Here is a 19,255-nt window from a genome sequence, read left to right on the forward strand (position 1 = left end):
AGATATAACACATCCACTGGTTCTCCTTTATCCACTCTACTAGTTACATCCTCGAAAAATTCTATAAGATTCGTCAGACATGATTTACCCTTCATAAATCCATGCTGACTTTGTCCAATGATTTCACCACTTTCCAAATGTGCTGCTATCCCATCTTTAATAACTGATTCTAGCAGTTTCCCCACTACCGACGTTAGACTAACTGGTCTGTAATTCCCCGTTTTCTCTCTCCCTCCCTTTTTAAAAAGTGGTGTTACATTAGCTACCCTCCAATCCTCAGGAACTACTCCAGAATCTAAAGAGTTTTGAAAAATTATCACTAATGCATCCACTATTTCTGGAGCTACTTCCTTAAGTACTCTGGGATGCAGCCTATCTGGCCCTGGGGATTTATCGGCCTTTAATCCACTCAATTTACCTAACACCACTTCCCGGCTAACCTGGATTTCACTCAGTTCCTCCATCTCATTTGACCCTATTTGTCCCCTGCTATTTCCGGCAGATTTTTTATGTCTTCCTTAGTGAAGACAGAACCAAAGTAGTTATTCAATTGGTCTGCCATGTCCTTGTTCCCCATGATCAATTCACCCGTTTCTGACTGCAAGGGACCTACATTTGTTTTAACTAATCTTTTTCTGTTCACATATCTATAAAAGCTTTTGCAGTCAGTTTTTATGCTCCCTGCCAGTTTTCTTTCATAATCTATTTTCCCTTTCCTAATTAAGCCCTTTGTCCTCCTCTACTGGTCTCTGAATTTCTCCCAGTCCTCTGGTAGGCTGCTTTTTCTGGCTAATTTGTACGCTTCATCTTTTGTTTTGATACTATCCCTGATTTCCCTTGTTATCCACGGATGCACTACCTTCCCTGATTTATTTTTTTGCCAAACTGGGATGAACAATTGTTGTAGTTCATTCATGCAGTCTTTAAATGCCTTCCATTGCATATCCACCGTCAACCCATTAAGAATCAATCGCCAGTCTATCTTGGCCAATTCACGTCTCATACCCTCAAAGTTACCTTTCTTTAAGTTCAGGACCCTTGTTTCTGAATTAACGATGTCACTCTCCATCCTAATGAAGAACTCAACCATATTATGGTCACTCTTGCCCAAGGGGCCACGCACAACAAGACTGCTAACTAACCCTTCCTCATTACTCAATACCCAGTCTAGAATAGCCTGCACTCTCGTTGGTTCCTCTACATGCTGGTTTAGAAAACTATCCTGCATACATTCCAAGAAATCCTCTTCCTCAGCACCCTTGCCAATTTGATTCACCCAATCTATATGTAGATTGAAGTCACCCATTATAACTGTTTTACCTTTGTTGCACGCATTTCTAATTTCCTGTTTGATGCCACCCCCAACTCCACTACTACTGTTAGGTGGCCTGTACACAACTCCCACTAGCGTTTTCTGCCCCTTAGTGTTTCGCAGCTCTACCCATATCGATTCCACATCCTCAAAGCTAATGTCCTTCCTTTCTATTGCGTTAATCTGCTCTCTAACCAGCAACGCTACCCCACCTCCTTTCCCTTTCTGTCTATCCCTCCTGAATATTGAATATCCCTGGATGTTCAGCTCCCAGCCTTGGTCACCCTGGAGCCATGTCTCCGTGATCCCAACTATATCATAGTCATTAATAGCTATCTGCACATTCAACTCATCCACCTTATTACGAATGCTCCTTGCATTGAGACACAAAGCCTTCAGGCTTGATCTTATGAATCTAGTGAGTGTTTGGAACTATCCGCGTTAAAACTGTCTTCATTAGAACAGCAGGCTGAAGATGGTTGTTTCATGAGACAATAAGTGGAGGGGAGAATTACATGTGTTTAAACATTACTTTCACAAAGCCCACCATTGGCGCAGCACCATAATTATGAACAGGCCAAAAGTCAATATTTTTTGCTGACTATATTCTGTGTCTAATCACAGAGAGAGCATATGCTAATAAAAATACGCCGCCAACTTATCAATCCCTTCCCAGAATTGCACTCAGTCATTGATGCTTGTATCTAAGTCTGATGCCAATACTTTCCCTCTCCTCGTCTCCATTACAGCTTTGTTTGGATGCTTATAAGAGACAACACTTTAACTTCTGTCTCCATTTGTTGCGTGCAGATGCACAGCAGTACCTGCCTTTAGTGTTTAAACTTTGCCACTTTTACCTTAAAGCTATGCCATCTAGTCCTTGGCATTTCCACCATGGGAAAAATGTTATGACTGTCCACAACTCATTTTCTCATACCTCTCATAATTTAACATATTTCTATCCGGTCTCCCCTTAACCTCCGGCATTCTTCTAATCCATGTAGCATTCTGGTAAACCTCTTCTGCGTCCTCTTGACAGCTTCCATATCCTCTGTGTAATGGGGCAAGCAGAACTGTACACAATACTTCAAATGCGGCCTAACCAAAGTCCTGTAAAGCTGCATCATGACTTCCTGGCTGTTATGATCAATTCCCTGACCAATGAAGGTAAGCATACCATATGCTGCCTTTACCACTCTCTCTACTTGTGTTGCCACTTTCAGGGAGCTATGGACTTGGACCCCAACATTCTTCAGTACATTAATGTTGTTTAGGATCTTGCCATTAACCATATACTTTCCCCTTACATTTGACCTCCCAAAGTACAACATCTTACACCTGCTCGGATTAAACTTTGTCTGCCATTTGCCAGACCATTTCTGTAGCTGATCTATTTACCGCTGTCTATTTGGACAACCTTCCTCACAGACTGCAACTCCAGCAATCTTAATGTTGTCTGAAAACTTACTAACCAACCCATCAACATTTATGTTCATGTCATTAATATATATCACAAACAACAGAGATGCCAGCACAGATCCCTGCGGAACTCCACTGGTTACAGACATCCAACCTGAATAATGACTTTCCACTACGCTTCTGTCTTCTAATTGTTAGCCTGTTCTGAATACATACCACCATTGTGATTTGGCAAGCAATGCCTAAAAGCAGCTCATGCACTTATAACTGTAATGGATTCTGATGAGAACAATTACATGGGTGGCACGATGGAGCAGTGGCAGAGTTGATGCCTTAGAACACCAGGGGCTACAGGTTCGATCCTGACTATGGGAGTTTTTCTGTACGCAGTTTGTATGTTCTCCCTGTGACCTGCGTGGATTTTCTCTGAGATCTTTGGTTTCCTCTCACCCTCCAAAGACGTACAGGTTTGTAGGTTAATTGGTATAAATGTAAAATTGTCCACAGTGTGTGTAGGATAGCGTTAATATGCGAGGATCACTGGTCGGCACGGACTTGTGGGCCGAAGGGCCTGTTTTCGCACTGTATCTCTAAACTAAACTAAACTAAACAAGTGGAGACACTAAAACTTTGTTAACGGTTTAGGCATTTACTAATCAATGGAATTTCTTTGCAAAATATGAGTGGAGAAAGCTGACACATTCTGAAACCTATGCGTTTATTTTTTTGACGATCTTATTTTTTTAAATCTTGTGACTGTTTGTTTGTTCCTGTCACATAAGTATAATGAAGTCAATAAGATTTTACATTACTAATCTTATTATCTTGCTAATGCTTCCTAATTAACATCTTAAAATTATCCTTAATTGAGCTATCAAATAGGATGAGTTGAATTATGTGTCTGTTGCAGGAACATGGAAAACATGACTTGAATTGCAAAATGGAATTTACTTATCTGATTAATGATGTGAATTACTAATTTGACACGACTTTCAAATAACTTGGCGACCAGCATTGCTAATGGAATACATGATTATGCACTCAAGAAAAACTGATCTCACTTGATTCAACAGAAGAAATAGTTATTTTAAATATTAATTTTCTCTTGTCATCTATCGACTTTTTTTTCCATCTGCTGGACGATCTCATCTCTTGAAGTTGAAACTCCTGATATTGATTCCGTGCAATTAATATTTTAATGACATAGTGTCTCACATCTTTGGAATATATTGCATCAAACACACTTGCACTAATATTTCCCCCATCTTCCAGCATCCCTTTACAACAGATGAAACAGTTTTGCTCACGGAATTCTGCATGATTCACCAAAATACACGTAGGATCATTAACAAACATGGACATATGGGGATTTTCAATCATTCCGACTGTAGATGGAACTTTTTAATCTTGCAAGGTACAGATAAAATTAGCTTACCTTAACAGCAGTATAACTTTTATGGCAATTGAGGTTCAATTATATTACAGTATACCCTAGTTAATATGGACCTCTTTATTAGGGATTTTGGTTACAGCGGATGGGCCCACCGACCCAGGCTGAGCTGCAGACGCCACCCTCGGTCCACATTGTCTCCATGGCCACATCCAGGCCGGGCTGCCAAAGTCATCCCCGGCTCACACCCTCTCCCCGGCTGCTTCCACGCCAGACCTACTGACCTTCACCACTAGGCCGAGTTGCTGGCATGGGCCTGCACCACCTCCCCAGCTGCTCCAGGCTGGACCTACTGCCACCACTGCCAGCCCACACAGCTTCCTCGGCCGTTTCCAGGCTGCACCAGCCGCTGCTGCCGCCACCACCACCGGTCCTTACTTGCTCTCGGGCCGACCGTGGGCCACGACCAACGACTACCCCAATCCTCGCCTCAATTCACCTAGATTCCAGACCAAACGTCTGAAGAAGGGTCTTGACCTGAAACGCCTATCTATGTTCTCCAGAGATGCTGCCTGACCTGCTGAGTTACTCCAACACTTTGGGTCCTTCTTTGAATTAACTAGCATTTGCAGTTCTTTGTTTCTACTATTTATACAATGATATGCTATTAGTCAGTAACCCTTTACTTGGTTATGGTGGACGATTGGCAATAATGGACACCATTCCCCCCTCTATGATCCATTACAGGTATCAGAGGTTATGGAGAGAAGGCATTAGAATGAGGTTAGGAGGGAGAGATAGATCAGCCATGATTGAATGGCAGAGTAGATTGATGGGCCGAATGGCCTAATTCTGCTCCTGTCACTTGATCTTTTGATTATAACGAGGGTTTACTGAACAGGGACTATTCTCTAGGCCATTAACAAAAAAGGACAAATATTGAGGAGTAAACTGCTGAGGAAATTGCAGAGGTACACAACAGCTATAGCATTATGGTAATAGTGTAACTGTCCAAAAAGCAAACGATAATGGGGAAAGTGAGAGAGAGGTTTTTAATTGTGTTCCAGCAATCTTTTTGGTTGGTTTGTTTCTAGCCCAACAAGGAAGGCAGAATTGCTGGAGTTTGTTCAATAAAATAATATTCATCATGTCCAGGTACATTTAGGAGACAGAATCATAATATCATAAAGTTTTGAATAGCTCTGGAAAAGCATGTGGACCAGACCAAGTTAAAAATCAGACAACTTGAGAGGGGCCAAATTTAATGGGATGAGAACAGGTTTGGACTGGGTAAAATGGAATTTGATGAACCCGGAGGTTCACAATCTATTGAGGACCAGATCTCTGGAATTCAAGATAAACACAAAATGCTGGAGTAACTCAACGGGACAGACAGCAATTCTGGAGAGAAGGAATGGTGACATGCCTCTGTTTGGAATTCAAGTCTGGTGACACAAGTTCATGTTGGAAGTTCAGGTATGATCAGAAAGACAGACACACTTATGCTCTAAACTGGAGGATGAGACAGGCGTCCGGCAGCTGCGGCAATGCTTGCACGCCGCCATTTTCGCCAAGATAAAACTAAGTGGCAGCTCACGCAATAACAAGGCATCACTCTCAGATGAACTCAATGCGTTCTACACTTACTTCAAAAGGGCGAACCACAATGTGGCTTCTCAGGCCGCCATAGCCCTGGATGGCATTGTGATCTCAGTCACCTGAGATTATCATTGTGCATTGCATTTGAAAGCCTGTTGGAGAAAATAGAAGTGTGTAGTGAGAATCAACAACATAGAAACATGCCACTGTGTCATTAAGTTCCTACCTGTAAAAATACAGTTTACCCATAACCTCATGCTTCCAAATGTTGTAAGGATGTCTGCTTCCATCAGCTCATGGCCAACATGTTCACCCTTTGGGTGAAAAGGTACTTCTCAAATCACTTCTAAATCTCCTCCCCTTGCTTTAAAACTATGTCCTCTGATTATATGCATATCTGCCAAGGGGAAACGTTTCTCCCTATCTATCCTATTTATAGAATCATAGAATTGTTCTGCACATAAAGGACTTTGAGGATCACCTTGGCTATGCCAACTATGATGCCGATCCATACATCCCATTTCCCTGTATTAGACCTGTATTGCTTTGTGATTTTCCTATCTATGTACCTCTCAAAAGATAGTTGCCAGCCAAATCTAGTAATCGCATCTGCCTCTGTCAGTTCATTCTTGATAAATGGCACGTCCTGTGTGTCAATTTTATTTCAGATCTTCATTAAATTCCTACCCTCTCACCGTAAACCTTTCCCCCTCTATTTCCAGAGTGCCAAGCCCTCATAAAAGACTATCTCAGTTCCCTTCAGCCTTCTCCAAGGACAATAAATCCACTTATCCAACCTCAAACCTGAAATACTCCATCCCATGCAACATCCTGGTGAATTTTCTCTGTGCCCTCCACATCCATGATTGAATGGCAGAGTAGACTTGATGTGCCGAATGTACTGTTTCTGCTCCTATCACTTATGACCTTATGTCATCCTTCCTGTCTATCTATCTATCTATCTATCTATCTATCTATCTATCTATCTATCTATCTATCTATCTATCTATCTATCTATCTATCTATCTATCTATCTATCTATCTATCTATCTATCTATCTATCTATTTTGTTATCTTCCGGTTTGGCGGTCATTCTATTTGCCCAAAAACGGTTCGCGATAGCACTACGATTTTTCATCAGTTCTCTCACCGTCCTCCTATGCTGCCAGTGCACCAAGTTTTGTTCCGATCGGTTGAATGTTGTAAAAGTAAGCGAGGTTTAAAAATCTTAAAAACCGCGCGTGCGCACATCGACCTCTTCTCCTGCCAGTCAGCGCCGCGTGGATTATTCTCTTCCCCTGTCACTCCCCGGAATGGTCTGCCCCTTCCTGCGCCATCATGTCTTTACTAGAGCTGAGAATGGCCAGCGGGGGTTTCCAACCGGACTTTCGGAAGGACCCGACCCAGCCCAGCATGGGAGACCCAGCCCAGCCCATATTCGGAGACCCAGCCCACCCCAGCCCACCCCAGCCCAGCCCAGCCCAGCTCAGCCCGGAGTCGGAGATGTCGCCGATGTCGCCAAACGGAAAGCGGAGACTCTGATCCCGGCAGACGAGAACGACCAGCACCCGCTGTGAGTCCAAACTGCACCGCCAATTCCAGCCCCTACCCCTCTGGTCCCCCGCTGGCTCCTCTCCCCCCCCCCCCCATGATGCCCCCCCTCTCCCCCATGGCTCTTCCACCCATCTCCCCCCACAACTTCCCCCCTGCCCCCACACTCCTCCCCCCACAAGCCCCCAGGCCCACACCTCCTGCCTACACACACACCCCCCCCACACACCCCACACACACCGCCCCCTACACACACCCCCGCCCACACCGTCCCACCCCCACAACCCCCCGCCCCTACAACCCTCTCTCCCCCCACACACCCACACTCCCCAGACACCCACCACACACCCACCCCCCCCACACCACCCACCCCCACCCCCCCCCACACAACCCCACAGACACCCCTCACACACCGCCAGCCGCAACCCCCCCTCCCCCTCAACTCCCCCTGCCCCACAACCCCCGCCCCCACAACCCACCCGCACCACAACCCCCCCTGCCTCCACACACCCCTGCCCCCACACACCCCTCCACCCACACCCCCCCCCCCCACACACACCTCCCCCACACACACACTCCCCTCCCACACACACACACCCTCCCCCACATAGCCCCCTCCCACACCCCTCCTCCCCCCCTCCCACCCCACCCGCGCACATACACATCTTCCCCCATCCCACACCCCCCCCCGCCACACACCCTCCTCCCCCACATGGCCCCCTTCCCACACCACCCTCACCCCCCCTCCTACACCTCCCCGTCCACACACACCCCTCCTCCCCTTCCACCACACACCCCACTTCCCCCCCCCCTCCCCTGCTCCCCTCCCACACATGAAGAGGAGGAGGAGGGAGTGCTCGGGGATGAGGGGAAATGAGCCGCACCTGAGCAGTTAGCGGCTATGGGTGAGTGGTGGAATATTGCGTTGGGGGAACGGGTTGTGTTGGGGGGCCAGGCCTCCCATGTGACTGGGACTCAACCAGTCCCACTTAGTCTAGTGTTTTATAAAGTTCAGTTTCAGTTCGGTTTAGTTTATTGTCACGTGCACTGAGGTACAGTGAAAAGCTTTTTGTTGTGTGCTAACCAGGCAGCAGAAAGACAATACATGATTAAATCAATCCATTTACAGTCTATAGATACATGGCAAAGAACAATGTTTAGTGCAAGATAACGCCAGCAAGGTCCGGTCAAGAATAGCCCAAGGGACATCAGAGGTAGATAGTAGTTCAGCACTGCTCTCTGGTTCAGTTGCACAATAACCCCATTGCTCTATTGAAGGCAAGTATCCCATAAGCCTTTTTTTTACCACCTTATGTACCTGTGTTGCTGCCTTCAGGGATCTTTGAACATGTAGACCAAGGTCCCTCTGTTCTTCAGTAATTCTTACCATTCTATCATTCATTGAGCTTATTACATCTCCTGTCATTTTTCAAGATGGATAGTGAAAAACATCTTCCTATACAGAGACACATGAAATGATCCAGCACCATTGTGGTGGCCGGTTATGTTTAATCTTTACATGGTTATGCATCTTGTTGCTTTTTCTATGACTGTTGGCAAATCAAATTCCTTGTATGTTTACATACTTGGCTAATAAATAAATTAATTACATTCTGTTTAATGTGAGGAGTGAGAGGGTTGGAGGGAATCTGTGGAAATATTATTTCACCCATAGTGTGGTTGCAAACTGGATCACACCACATGAGGAGGTTTTGGGGACAGGTACTCCCACATTTAAAAACTATCTGGACATGCACTTGAATGGAAACATAGAAAATAGGTGCAGTATTAGGCCATTCGGCCCTTCGAGCCAACAGGTAGCAATTGATTGGGACAAACAATTGCTACCTGTTTCATTAACCAAAAAGATTTGCTCACATGTGGTCAAAGGGAGATAGTTAAAATCTGGAAAATTACCATTTGGGAACAATTCACAACCAACAATTCATAAAAACATAGAAACATAGAGAAATAGGTTCAGGAGTAGGCCTTCGAGCCAGCACCGCCATTCAATATGATCATGGCTAATCATCCAAAATCAGTACCCCATTCCTGCTTTTTCGCCATATCCCTTGATTCTGTTAGCCCTATGAGCTAAATCTAACTCTCTCTTGAAAACGTCCAGTGAATTAGCAGAGAATTCCACAGATTCACAACTCTTAAACTGTGAACCCTGGTTCTGGATTTCCCCAACATGCGGAACATTTTTCCTGTTCAAGCCTGTCCAATCCCTTAATAATTTTATATGTTTCTATAAGATCCCCTCATCCTTCTAAATTCCAGTGGATCCAAGCCCAGTCGATCCATTCTTTCTTCATGTGTCAGTTCCACCATCCGGGGAATTAACCTGGTGAATTTACACTGCACTCCCTCAATAGCAAGAATGTCCTTTCTCAAATTAGGAGATCAAAATTGCACACAATACTCCAGGTGCAGTCTCACCAGGGCCTTGTACAACTGCAGTAGGACCTCCTTGCTTCTAAACTCAAATCCTCTTGAAATGAAGGCCCACATGCCATTTGCTTTCTTCACTGCCTGCTGTACCTGCATACAATTGCAGCATCAAATTAATACTGGAGCGAGAGAGAAAACGGGGAATGACAGACCAGTTAGCCTGACTTCAGTGGTGGGAAAGATGCTGGAGTCAATTATTAAAGAGGTAATAATGGGGCATTTGGATAGCAGTAAAAGGATTAGTCCAAGTTATGAAAGGGAAATCATGCTTGGCTAATCTTCTGGGATTTTTTGAGGGTGTGACAAGTAAAATGGATGAAGGGGTGCCAGTGGATGCAGTGTATCTAGACTTTCAGAAAGCCTTTGATAATGTCCCGCACGGGAGACTGGTAACTAAAATTAGAGCACATGGTATTGGGGGTAGGGTGTTGACATGGATAGAAAATTGGTTGGCAGACCGGAAGCAAAGAGTAGGAGTGAACGGGTCCTTTTCAGAATGGCAGGCAGTGGCGAGTGGAGTGCCGCAAGGCTCGGTGTTGGGGCTGCAACTGTTTACCATATATATTAATGATTTGGAAGAGGGAATTAGGAGCAACACTAGCAAGTTTGCAGATGACACAAAGCCGGGTGGCAGTGTGAACTGTGAAGAGGATTTTAGGAGGTTGCAGGGTGACCTGGACAGGTTGAGTGAGTGGGCAGATGCGTGGCAGATGCAGTATAATATAGATACATGTGAGGTTATCCACTTAGGCGGCAAAAACAAGGGGGCAGATTATTATCTCAATGGGGTTAGGTTAGGTAAGGGGGAGATGCAGCGAGACCTGGGCGTCCTCGTACACCGGTAACTGAAAGTTGGCTTACAGGTACAGCAGGCAGTGAAGAAAGCTAATGGAATGTTGGCCTTCATAACAAGAGGATTTCAGTATAGGAGTAAAGAAATTCTTCTGCAGTTGTATTGGGCTCTGGTGAGACCACATCTGGAGTATTGTGTACAGTTTTGGTCTCCTAATTTGAGGAAGGACATCCTTGTGATTGAGGCAGTGCAGCGTAGGTTCACGAGATTGATTCCTGGGATGGTGGGACTGTCATATGAGGAAAGATTGAAAAGACTAGGATTGTATTCACTGGAGTTTAGAAGGATGAGGGGATATCTTATAGAAACATATAAAATTATAAAAGGACTGGACAAGCTAGATGCAGGAAAAATGTTCCCAATGTTGGGTGAGTCCAGAACTAGGGGCCACGGTCATAGAATGAAGGGGAGGTCATTTAAGACTGAGGTGAGAAAAAACTTTTTCACCCAGAGAGTTGTGAATTTATGGAATTCCCTGCCACAGAGGGCAGTGGAGGCCAAGTCACTGGATGGATTTAAGAGAGAGTTAGATAGAGCTCTAGGGGCTAGTGGAATCACGGGATTTGGGGAGAAGTCAGTTATTGATAGGGGACGATCACAATGGATGGTGGTGCTGGCTCGAAGGGCCGAATGACCTCCTCCTGCACCTATTTTCTATGTTTCTATGTTTCAAATAATTCAAACAGATACAGTAAGTAATCATTCATCTAATTTTAAGATATATTTAAAATTCTTGTCATTGATTGACGGACATCTCCTGGTCCTTTTACTTTTGTTATTCATCCATAGAAAACTTGCTTTGAAACACCACCCGGACAAAAACCTCGACAATCCAGATGCCTCTGACAAGTTCAAAGAGATCAACAATGCTAATTCAATATTGACGGATATTTCAAAACGGAACATTTACGACAAATATGGCTCTCTAGGTCTTTACATAGCGGAACAGTTTGGCGAAGAGAATGTGAACACGTATTTCATGCTGTGTAGCCCGTGGGCAAAGGTAATATTTTTTTCCTCCCTGTTTTAAGGCACAACGAAATCTTACGGTTAGAGTTATAGAGTGATACAGTGTGGAAACAGGCCTTTCTGCCCAACTTGCCCACACCGGCCAACATGTCCCAGCAACACTAGTCCTACCTGCTAACATTCATTCATTGTTTCGTCCATATCCCTCCAAACCTGTCCTATCCATGTACCTGTCTAACTGCTTCTTAAATGTTGGAATAGTCCTTGCCTCAACTACCTCCTCTGGGAGCTTGTTCCATACACCCACCACTGCTGCTGGCTTTGCTGATTGTACATGATGGCAGTCTAAATATATACTTTCTATGGAAGATCAGAATTCAAAAAGCAGGAAACTGTAATTTAATGATGATGATTCAACTCCAATAGCTTGTCAGCACTTCTAACACTTCAATATATCTCTGGATGCTTCATGTAATCATCATCAGACAAATTTGCTACTGATCCTATCTCAATGAAAAGCTTGTCAGAGAAGTAAGTTTTAAGGTACATGATGAAGTTGGACGGAGAGGTAGAGAGGATATTTCAGAACCTAGGATGCCTTTGGGGCAGCACAAGGCCACAGCTACTATCGCAGCTGCCTCACAGCTCCGGTAGCCTAGGTTTGATCCTCACTACCAGTGTTGTCTTCCATTGTGAATGTGTAGTATTTCCCTCGGCTGCTCTGGTTTCCTTCCACATCCCAAACGTATGGAGGATCGTTGGTTATTTGGCCACTATAATTTGCCCCCAATCATAGGATCTGGGGAGAGTTGATGGGAATGTGGGGAGAATGAATTGAGATTATAGTCCATGGGCCAGAGGAGCCTACCGTCCACCCTCCCTATGATCCTACTTCTTGGGTGTCATTTTGTTCATTGGTATCTCTTCTGTCAGGAAAATGTGTTCCCATGAAAAAACTTTCTTTTTTTTAACCCTTATTTCAATATATGTCAAAATTATGTTTTCACACTTTGCCCTCTTTCTTGGGGTCTGTGAATTTGGTACTTGCAATTGAGTCTGTTTCTTAGTAAAGTTACATAAAAAATCCACTAAATCATCTTCAACTCTATGAAAATCATCAAGCTCTGCCAGAGGTTTCACAAATTTGTTGCATCAGTTTGATTGGCTTGACTTTGCTGATTCCTTTGAAAGCAGTTGTTGAGTCACAGCCTGAGAACGCATGCAGTCCAAGTAATGCTGATCAGTATTCTGAGGAGGACTGCTTTGCAAAATGGGTGACATCTATTAGCCTTTGCCTGTTGCCTCTCCCTGTGTCAAAGAACACTGTGGTGTCTTGAATGCTGTTTGCATAGTGAAGCAATATGAAAATAAATATGGCTGTCTGGGCTTTTGACTTGCACGTGGTCAAATCCTTGCTCTTTGCCATAGTTGCAGTATAGGATGACTCGCGAGTCTGTTTCTTCTTGGTTTGACTTCAGGGATTGAATCTTAGACTGTGGTGTCTCTTTCCCATTCTGAGAAGTATGAAGTGTGGCCTCTCCTTCCTTAACGAAGATCACCTTCCTTCCATGTAGCCTCTTTGCCATGTCATGTTCACTCCACACATCAAGAAGAAGTTCAATGAGCTGTTTCTTGTTCTCATCCTTGGTCAAGAACTGCTTCCAATCTCTTGGTTTTTTTGGTCTTTCCTCCTTTGATTATTCTCTTCTCCGCACACCCACGCCGTGTCAGTTCACTTGACTTCACTGAATCTGGTTTGTACATATCGGTACTGAAGACTACATCATTAGATGACAATGCATTGAAGATTTTGATGCCAATCTCTTTGAAGTTTGCAGGAATCTCTTTGAGATAGTAGAATGCAGCATTGCCATCTTTCACTATCAATATTTTGTTACTGGCAGGAGGTTGTGAGTTGTCTACATCTTTCAATAGGTAGCGTAGGCCCTTGGATTTATCAGTCTTTGCAAAGAAGTTGTCTGATGTACCAATGGAGTAGGGTACAGGCAGGGCCGGCCTTAGGAGGTGCGGGGCCCAATTGGAAACAATTTTGGTGAGCCCCAGGTTCCCAGCCAAGGTCTGTCAACCCTGTTATTTAATATATATTATCAAATTGTACACTATGGTGCTATGGATTATACACTGTCTTAATCACTCCTGCTCCCATTTGACTGTCAGTAGCTCCACTGGCTTCCAATCTTCACCGTAGCTGCTAATTACCATAAAATTGCATTATGTGATTGGACACAATGCCCTTGGAGACAGCGGTTGATTGGACGGGAGGAGACCGAATTGTTGATTGGACGGGAATTTTAAGGCAAGCTGGTTGATGATTGGACGCAACCCCCTTAGAGACAGCGGTTGATTGGCCACCAAATAATGGTGCACAAATTGACAAATAGGAAAATAATAAAATCGCTGGTCGGTGCTAAACTCAGTGGATTATCTGCCTGTATCTCCAAACTAAACAGTATAACATGCAGGTACATCCATTTAAAATAAAATTTAGTGATTATTTCACATGATTTCTCACTGTATCTGACCAATCTCTGTTTAATTCCTTCTATGTAAATACTTGGCCAATAAACTTACTTACTTAAGATGTTTGGTCTGCCTTCGGCAATGACTCTGAACTAAAAACCTAAACCAGACTCAATTGTATCGTCACATTGGACTCAGTAAACTCACACATCTCTGCATTCAGGAGGCGGCCATGGTTGGAATCACCGGCTCTGAGACCAGAGTGGGTAAAGCGACCTGAGATCAATTCATAAGATGATAGCTCTTCTCAATAAAAAAAACAGTGAAGTTTTTCACTCTAACCATGATGGCTAGAGCTTCTTGCAAGGTGATCTATGACCTCGCTAAGTAAATATTGTCGTAACGCTCAGTTGAGGTCAAATGAAGAAGATATTCATTACATTGTTCAATGGAGCCCATGGATGTGTCACTGAAAGCAGTGAAGAAAGCAATCTCCACACTGCTTGTCCCCGCGTTTAATGAAGTGACTTTTAATTTACTTGAAATAAAAGTTGATTTCTCTTTGTAACAAATGTCAGCCATGCTTCTAATGAAAGAGAAATTAATACACTTCTTTCTCTAACCTTCTGTAATTCATTTGACTTTTATTTAAAGTGGAAGATGCAAACATTGTCAGCTCCACCTGGACTTCACCCAGAGTGACTGGGGAGTCCAGAACAAGGGGCCACAGTTTAAGAATAAGGGGGTAGGCCATTTAGGACTGAGATGAGGAAACACCTTTTCACCCAGAGAGTTGTGAATCTGTGCAATTCTCTGCGAGAGAGAGAGAGAGATAGAGAGAGAGGGAGGGAGGGACGGAGAGAGCGAAAGACAGAGAGACACAATGTGGGTTGGTAGGTGAATGACTAATCTGCACACCAAGAAGAAGCTCGCGGTCTGAGCCCTCAACCATGATGATGAGTTTTAAGAAATTCTCAATGTGCCGTCAATGCATCGATCTACATTCCTCAGTATAATTGTGTTTTGACCAAGTATTAATGACGTCGCGATCCTTTGAATAAAATTCACAGGGCGTCATTAATACTTGGTCAAAACACAATTACATTTACTGAGGAATGTGGATCGATTAATGAATGACACATTGTATAAATATGTGTTAACTACTGGCTGTTAACGTGCTAGTAGTTAACACATCGTTTTTGTCTGATGGCCGGTGCAGTGGTTTTTATCCATGTTCGTTTAAAAAAAATCCGTAGGCGAATATTAAAAAAAAAAAATTGTATTAAGCGACACAAATTCGTATTTCCGTACAAAATACGGAAAATTAGCGCGGGGCCCCCCATTGGCACGGTGCCCAATTGGGAGCAATCGGTCCAATTGGCTTAAGGCCGGCCCTGGCTACAGGGGTCAGAGAGTACTTCATAATCTCCAGTAGATTGAGTTGACTGCCAGAACTTTGTGCTTTGACCATCAGTTGAAAAGCAATATCTCCTTGTTGCTTGTACTCTACAACCTTTCGTTCAGATGTTTTCAGCTTCACTCTTTTTTGTTTCTGCCATGGTTTTGAGTTTCAGATTCTTGATGGGTTTAGAGAATGTTGTCTTTTTCTCGTCGCCCTCTGATGAACTTCCCTTTCTGTTCTTTCCCTGTGGTAAGCACCTTTATGACATCTTTCTCAACTTCAGCCGGAACACGTGCACCAGAAGAGAGTACATACATCCCAGTCTTGTCATCTACGTCAAAATGATTCAGGAAGCTCTTTACAGCATTAATGGCTTTCTTTACACATGCCTCACTTTCCCTTATCTCAGTTGGTTGTTGATCTCTGCGTTGGCTTCCGCGATTGGTACCAGAAGTCATGTCTGCAAGGGTGAGAGTTGCAGAGAGAAAGTGTGCCTTTTCTGTTGAAGTTCGAACCCATCTCTGATAAGCACTGTACTCTCCAAGATGCCAGAGAGCCCAACACCACTACCACCACCTCGAGATTTGCCATGCATCATGATCGTCTCCTCAATCGTTTTGTCAACAGCACATCGGTTTCCTGGTATGAACAACCTAGCGACACTGATGGCACCTCTTTCGAGGGAAGCCAGGGCTCTGGGATGTGATTCTTCGATGTTTGCCAAGAACACAGCAAGGTACGTCAGATAACAGGAGTAATTGTGACCACCAAAGTTGAAGAAGAGATCGGGCTTAAGAAACAGATTGTGCAAGTACAAAGGAAAGTTGTTTTCTTTCACAGACCTAATCAATGAGAGAGCAATCCACACAGAATCCATGTACGACAACCAAAATTGTGCAGTCTTCCCGAGAGATCCTTTTCGAACATCAGCTTTGAAGCTCTCATACGACTCCATCAATGTGTTGAGATCTGCATTGGCCATGACTTCAGCAAGTGCCTGCTTTGTTGGCGATGGGATTAGCTCTTGAAAGATGCCCTTTGATTCCTCTGGTATACTGGACAGCACGGCATCTTTTCCAGCCACAGACAGGAATTCATCAAGAAGGAGCCTCTCATAGCACTCCACCATCGTCTTGTGGCAGTGCAGACTTCTGTCATAGTTCTTTCCTGTCATAACACTATGAGAATGCAGGGTGACTTGGACAGGTTGGGGGAGTGGGCAGATGCATGGCAGATGAAGTTTAATGCGGATAAATGTGAGGTTATCCACTTTGGTAGCAAAAACAGGAAGGCAGATTACTATCTAAATGGCGTCAAGTTGGGAAAAGGGGAAGTACAACGGGATCTGGGGGTCCTTGTTCATCAGTCTATGAAAGTAAGCATGCAGGTACAGCAGGCAGTGAAGAAAGCGAATGGCATGTTGGCCTTTATAACAAAAGGAATCGAATATAGGAGCAAAGAGGTCCTTCTGCAGTTGTACAGAGCTCTAGCGAGACCACACCTGGAGTATTCTGTGCAGTTTTGGTCCCCTAATATGAGGAAGGATATTCTTGCTATAGAGGGAGTGCAGCGTAGGTTTATAAGGTTAATTCCCGGGATGGCGGGACTGTCATATGCTGAGAGAATGGAGCAGCTGGGCTTGTACACTCTGGAGTTTAGAAGGATGAGAGGTGATCTCATTGAAACATATAAGATTGTTAAGGGTTTGGACACACTAGAGGCAGGAAACATGTTCCCGATGTTGGGGGAGTCCAGAACCAGGGGCCACAGTTTAAGAATAAGGAGTAAGCCATTTAGAACAGAGACGAGGAAATACTTTTTCTCACAGAGTGGAATTCTCTGCCTCAGAGGGCGGTGGAGGCAGGTTCTCTGGATGCTTTCAAGAGAGAGCAAGATAGGGCTCTTAAAAATAACGGAGTCAGGGGATATGGGGAGAAGGCAGGAACAGGGTACTGATTGGGGATGATCAGCCATGATCACATTGAATGGCAGTGCTGACTTGAAGGGCCGAATGGCCGACTCCTGCACCTATTGTCTATTGTCTATTGTCTAACACCTTTCATAGAACCAGTAGACATGAGTCCTGATTCCATGACGACATCCTGAAGTCTGGACCCTTCCATTTTCTTTCCAAGCATTTTGAAGTTTGCACAAATGACATGGAATGTGCCAATCAACACAATGTGTTTCTTGTACTGTGCAGGATGACTCCACACGAGAGGATCTGCCTTCATGCAGACACCCAAGTCGAATGTTGTAATGACATATTCTTGGCCAATCTCATGACTTGCTTCTTCAGAAGCTCGTAAACACTCTTGAACTGTACTAACTTCCGTGATGGGATGATTGATCATAGGATAGTAGTCAATTGTGGTCACATTTGAAGGCACCTCACCTGTTGCTGAGACAAATCCAGCCCAAGCTGGAAGCTCTTGACCTTTCTCACTACTCGCTTTCCGGGAAAGCATCCATGCAGATCTTTTCTTGTACACTGTTTGAATGCTTCATCGCCATCATCACGCTTCCAGTGCTGCACACGAAAATCTGGATTTGCTTTCCGGTTGACATAGGATGATGGAAGAGGGCAGAGTGTGATAAAACACAATTTTGACATAGATTGAAATAAGGGGTTAAAAACCATGGTCCAAATGAGTTTTATTCTTGGGAACATAATTTTTCCAACAAGAGAGATGCCAATGAACAAAATGACACCCAAGAAGTATGATCATAGGGGGGGTGCACGGTAGGCCCCTCTGGCCCACGGACTATTAGTGTAAATGGATGCTGATGGTCATCATGAACACAGTGGATCGAGGGCCGGTTTCTATGCTGCACCCTTCCATGATACATGGAGTGTATATCTGTATGTCCATGATACATGGAGTGTATATCTGTATGTCCATGATACATGGAGCGTGTATCCATGCATGTATATCTCTCTGTCCATGATACATTAGTGTGTATCCATGACTCTCTATGAACGGGAACAGAAGACACGATTGCTAATGGTGGAGTGACCTTTCCATTGACTGGTGCAATGATCCTGGGCTACTTGGTGACCGGTGATAGCAGCACTAGCCAGTCAGATGGACTCCCAGTGCCACCTGTGGCCTGCTTTAAAGCCTGAGGAGTCAAGAAACTGGAAATATAATGGGAGGCCACCAGCGTGAAGCAGGTTGAAAATCCCACCCAAACCCTGAATAGGAGAAGCACAAGAGAAGGAATTATTGTATTATACTGTATTAGACTGAAACATGTTTAACATACCTTGCTTTTGAGAGCAGTTCTGAGAAGAATAGCCAGTGAGATCTTCTTTGGGGTTAGTGTATCAGTATGTTCCTGATGGGTGATATTTCGGGTCGAGACCCTTTCTTCAGACCGGTCTAAAGAAGTCTCTACCCAAAACGCCGCCCATTCCTTCTCTCCAGAGATGCTGAGTTATTCCAACATTTTGTGTCCATCTTTGGTGTAAACCAGCATCTGCAGTTCCTTCCTACACAGTGTGTTCCTGATGTCTGCACTCATGCATTAAAACACAGAAGTCAGGAAGACACTGGAGGGCAGATACCAGTGCACCTCCCCTCCCACTGTGTTACTGGGCTGGCTCATTACATACCAGTCATGGGAGGTTATTTGCCATTCAGTTGAAATGAGTTGCAAATCTGGAATGAAATGGTAAGTGGTTTCTTCATTTTGCTTTTTAATTAATATTCATTAAAAAAATTATGCCATTTTAATTGTGTTTTAAGTAAAGCTATTACTTTTTCAAAATTATTGTTCATGTATTAAATTAGTTATATATATTTCAGTGCTCTTTAAATGGCT

The 19,255-nt window shown here is 44.1% G+C and overlaps 1 protein-coding gene and 1 long non-coding RNA gene across 2 annotated transcripts in view; both read left to right on the forward strand.

The window, feature by feature from the left end:
• dnajc5b (DnaJ heat shock protein family (Hsp40) member C5 beta) overlaps positions 1–19,255 on the forward strand; it is a 56,174-nt gene that overhangs the window by 18,129 nt on the left and 18,790 nt on the right. Inside the window, exon 3 of the mRNA XM_033019809.1 lies at positions 11,368–11,581. Within this exon, the coding sequence (XP_032875700.1) occupies positions 11,368–11,581 (214 nt within the window). The remainder of the gene's footprint in view (positions 1–11,367; positions 11,582–19,255) is intronic.
• On the forward strand, positions 12,445–17,898 carry LOC116972316. Its single transcript, XR_004411774.1, has 3 exons — positions 12,445–12,456; positions 16,811–16,817; positions 17,634–17,898. It is a non-coding gene; the product is annotated as an uncharacterized LOC116972316 (long non-coding RNA).

This window comes from Amblyraja radiata, chromosome 4, assembly GCF_010909765.2.
Source record: "Amblyraja radiata isolate CabotCenter1 chromosome 4, sAmbRad1.1.pri, whole genome shotgun sequence".
NCBI classification, from domain to species: domain Eukaryota; kingdom Metazoa; phylum Chordata; class Chondrichthyes; order Rajiformes; family Rajidae; genus Amblyraja; species Amblyraja radiata.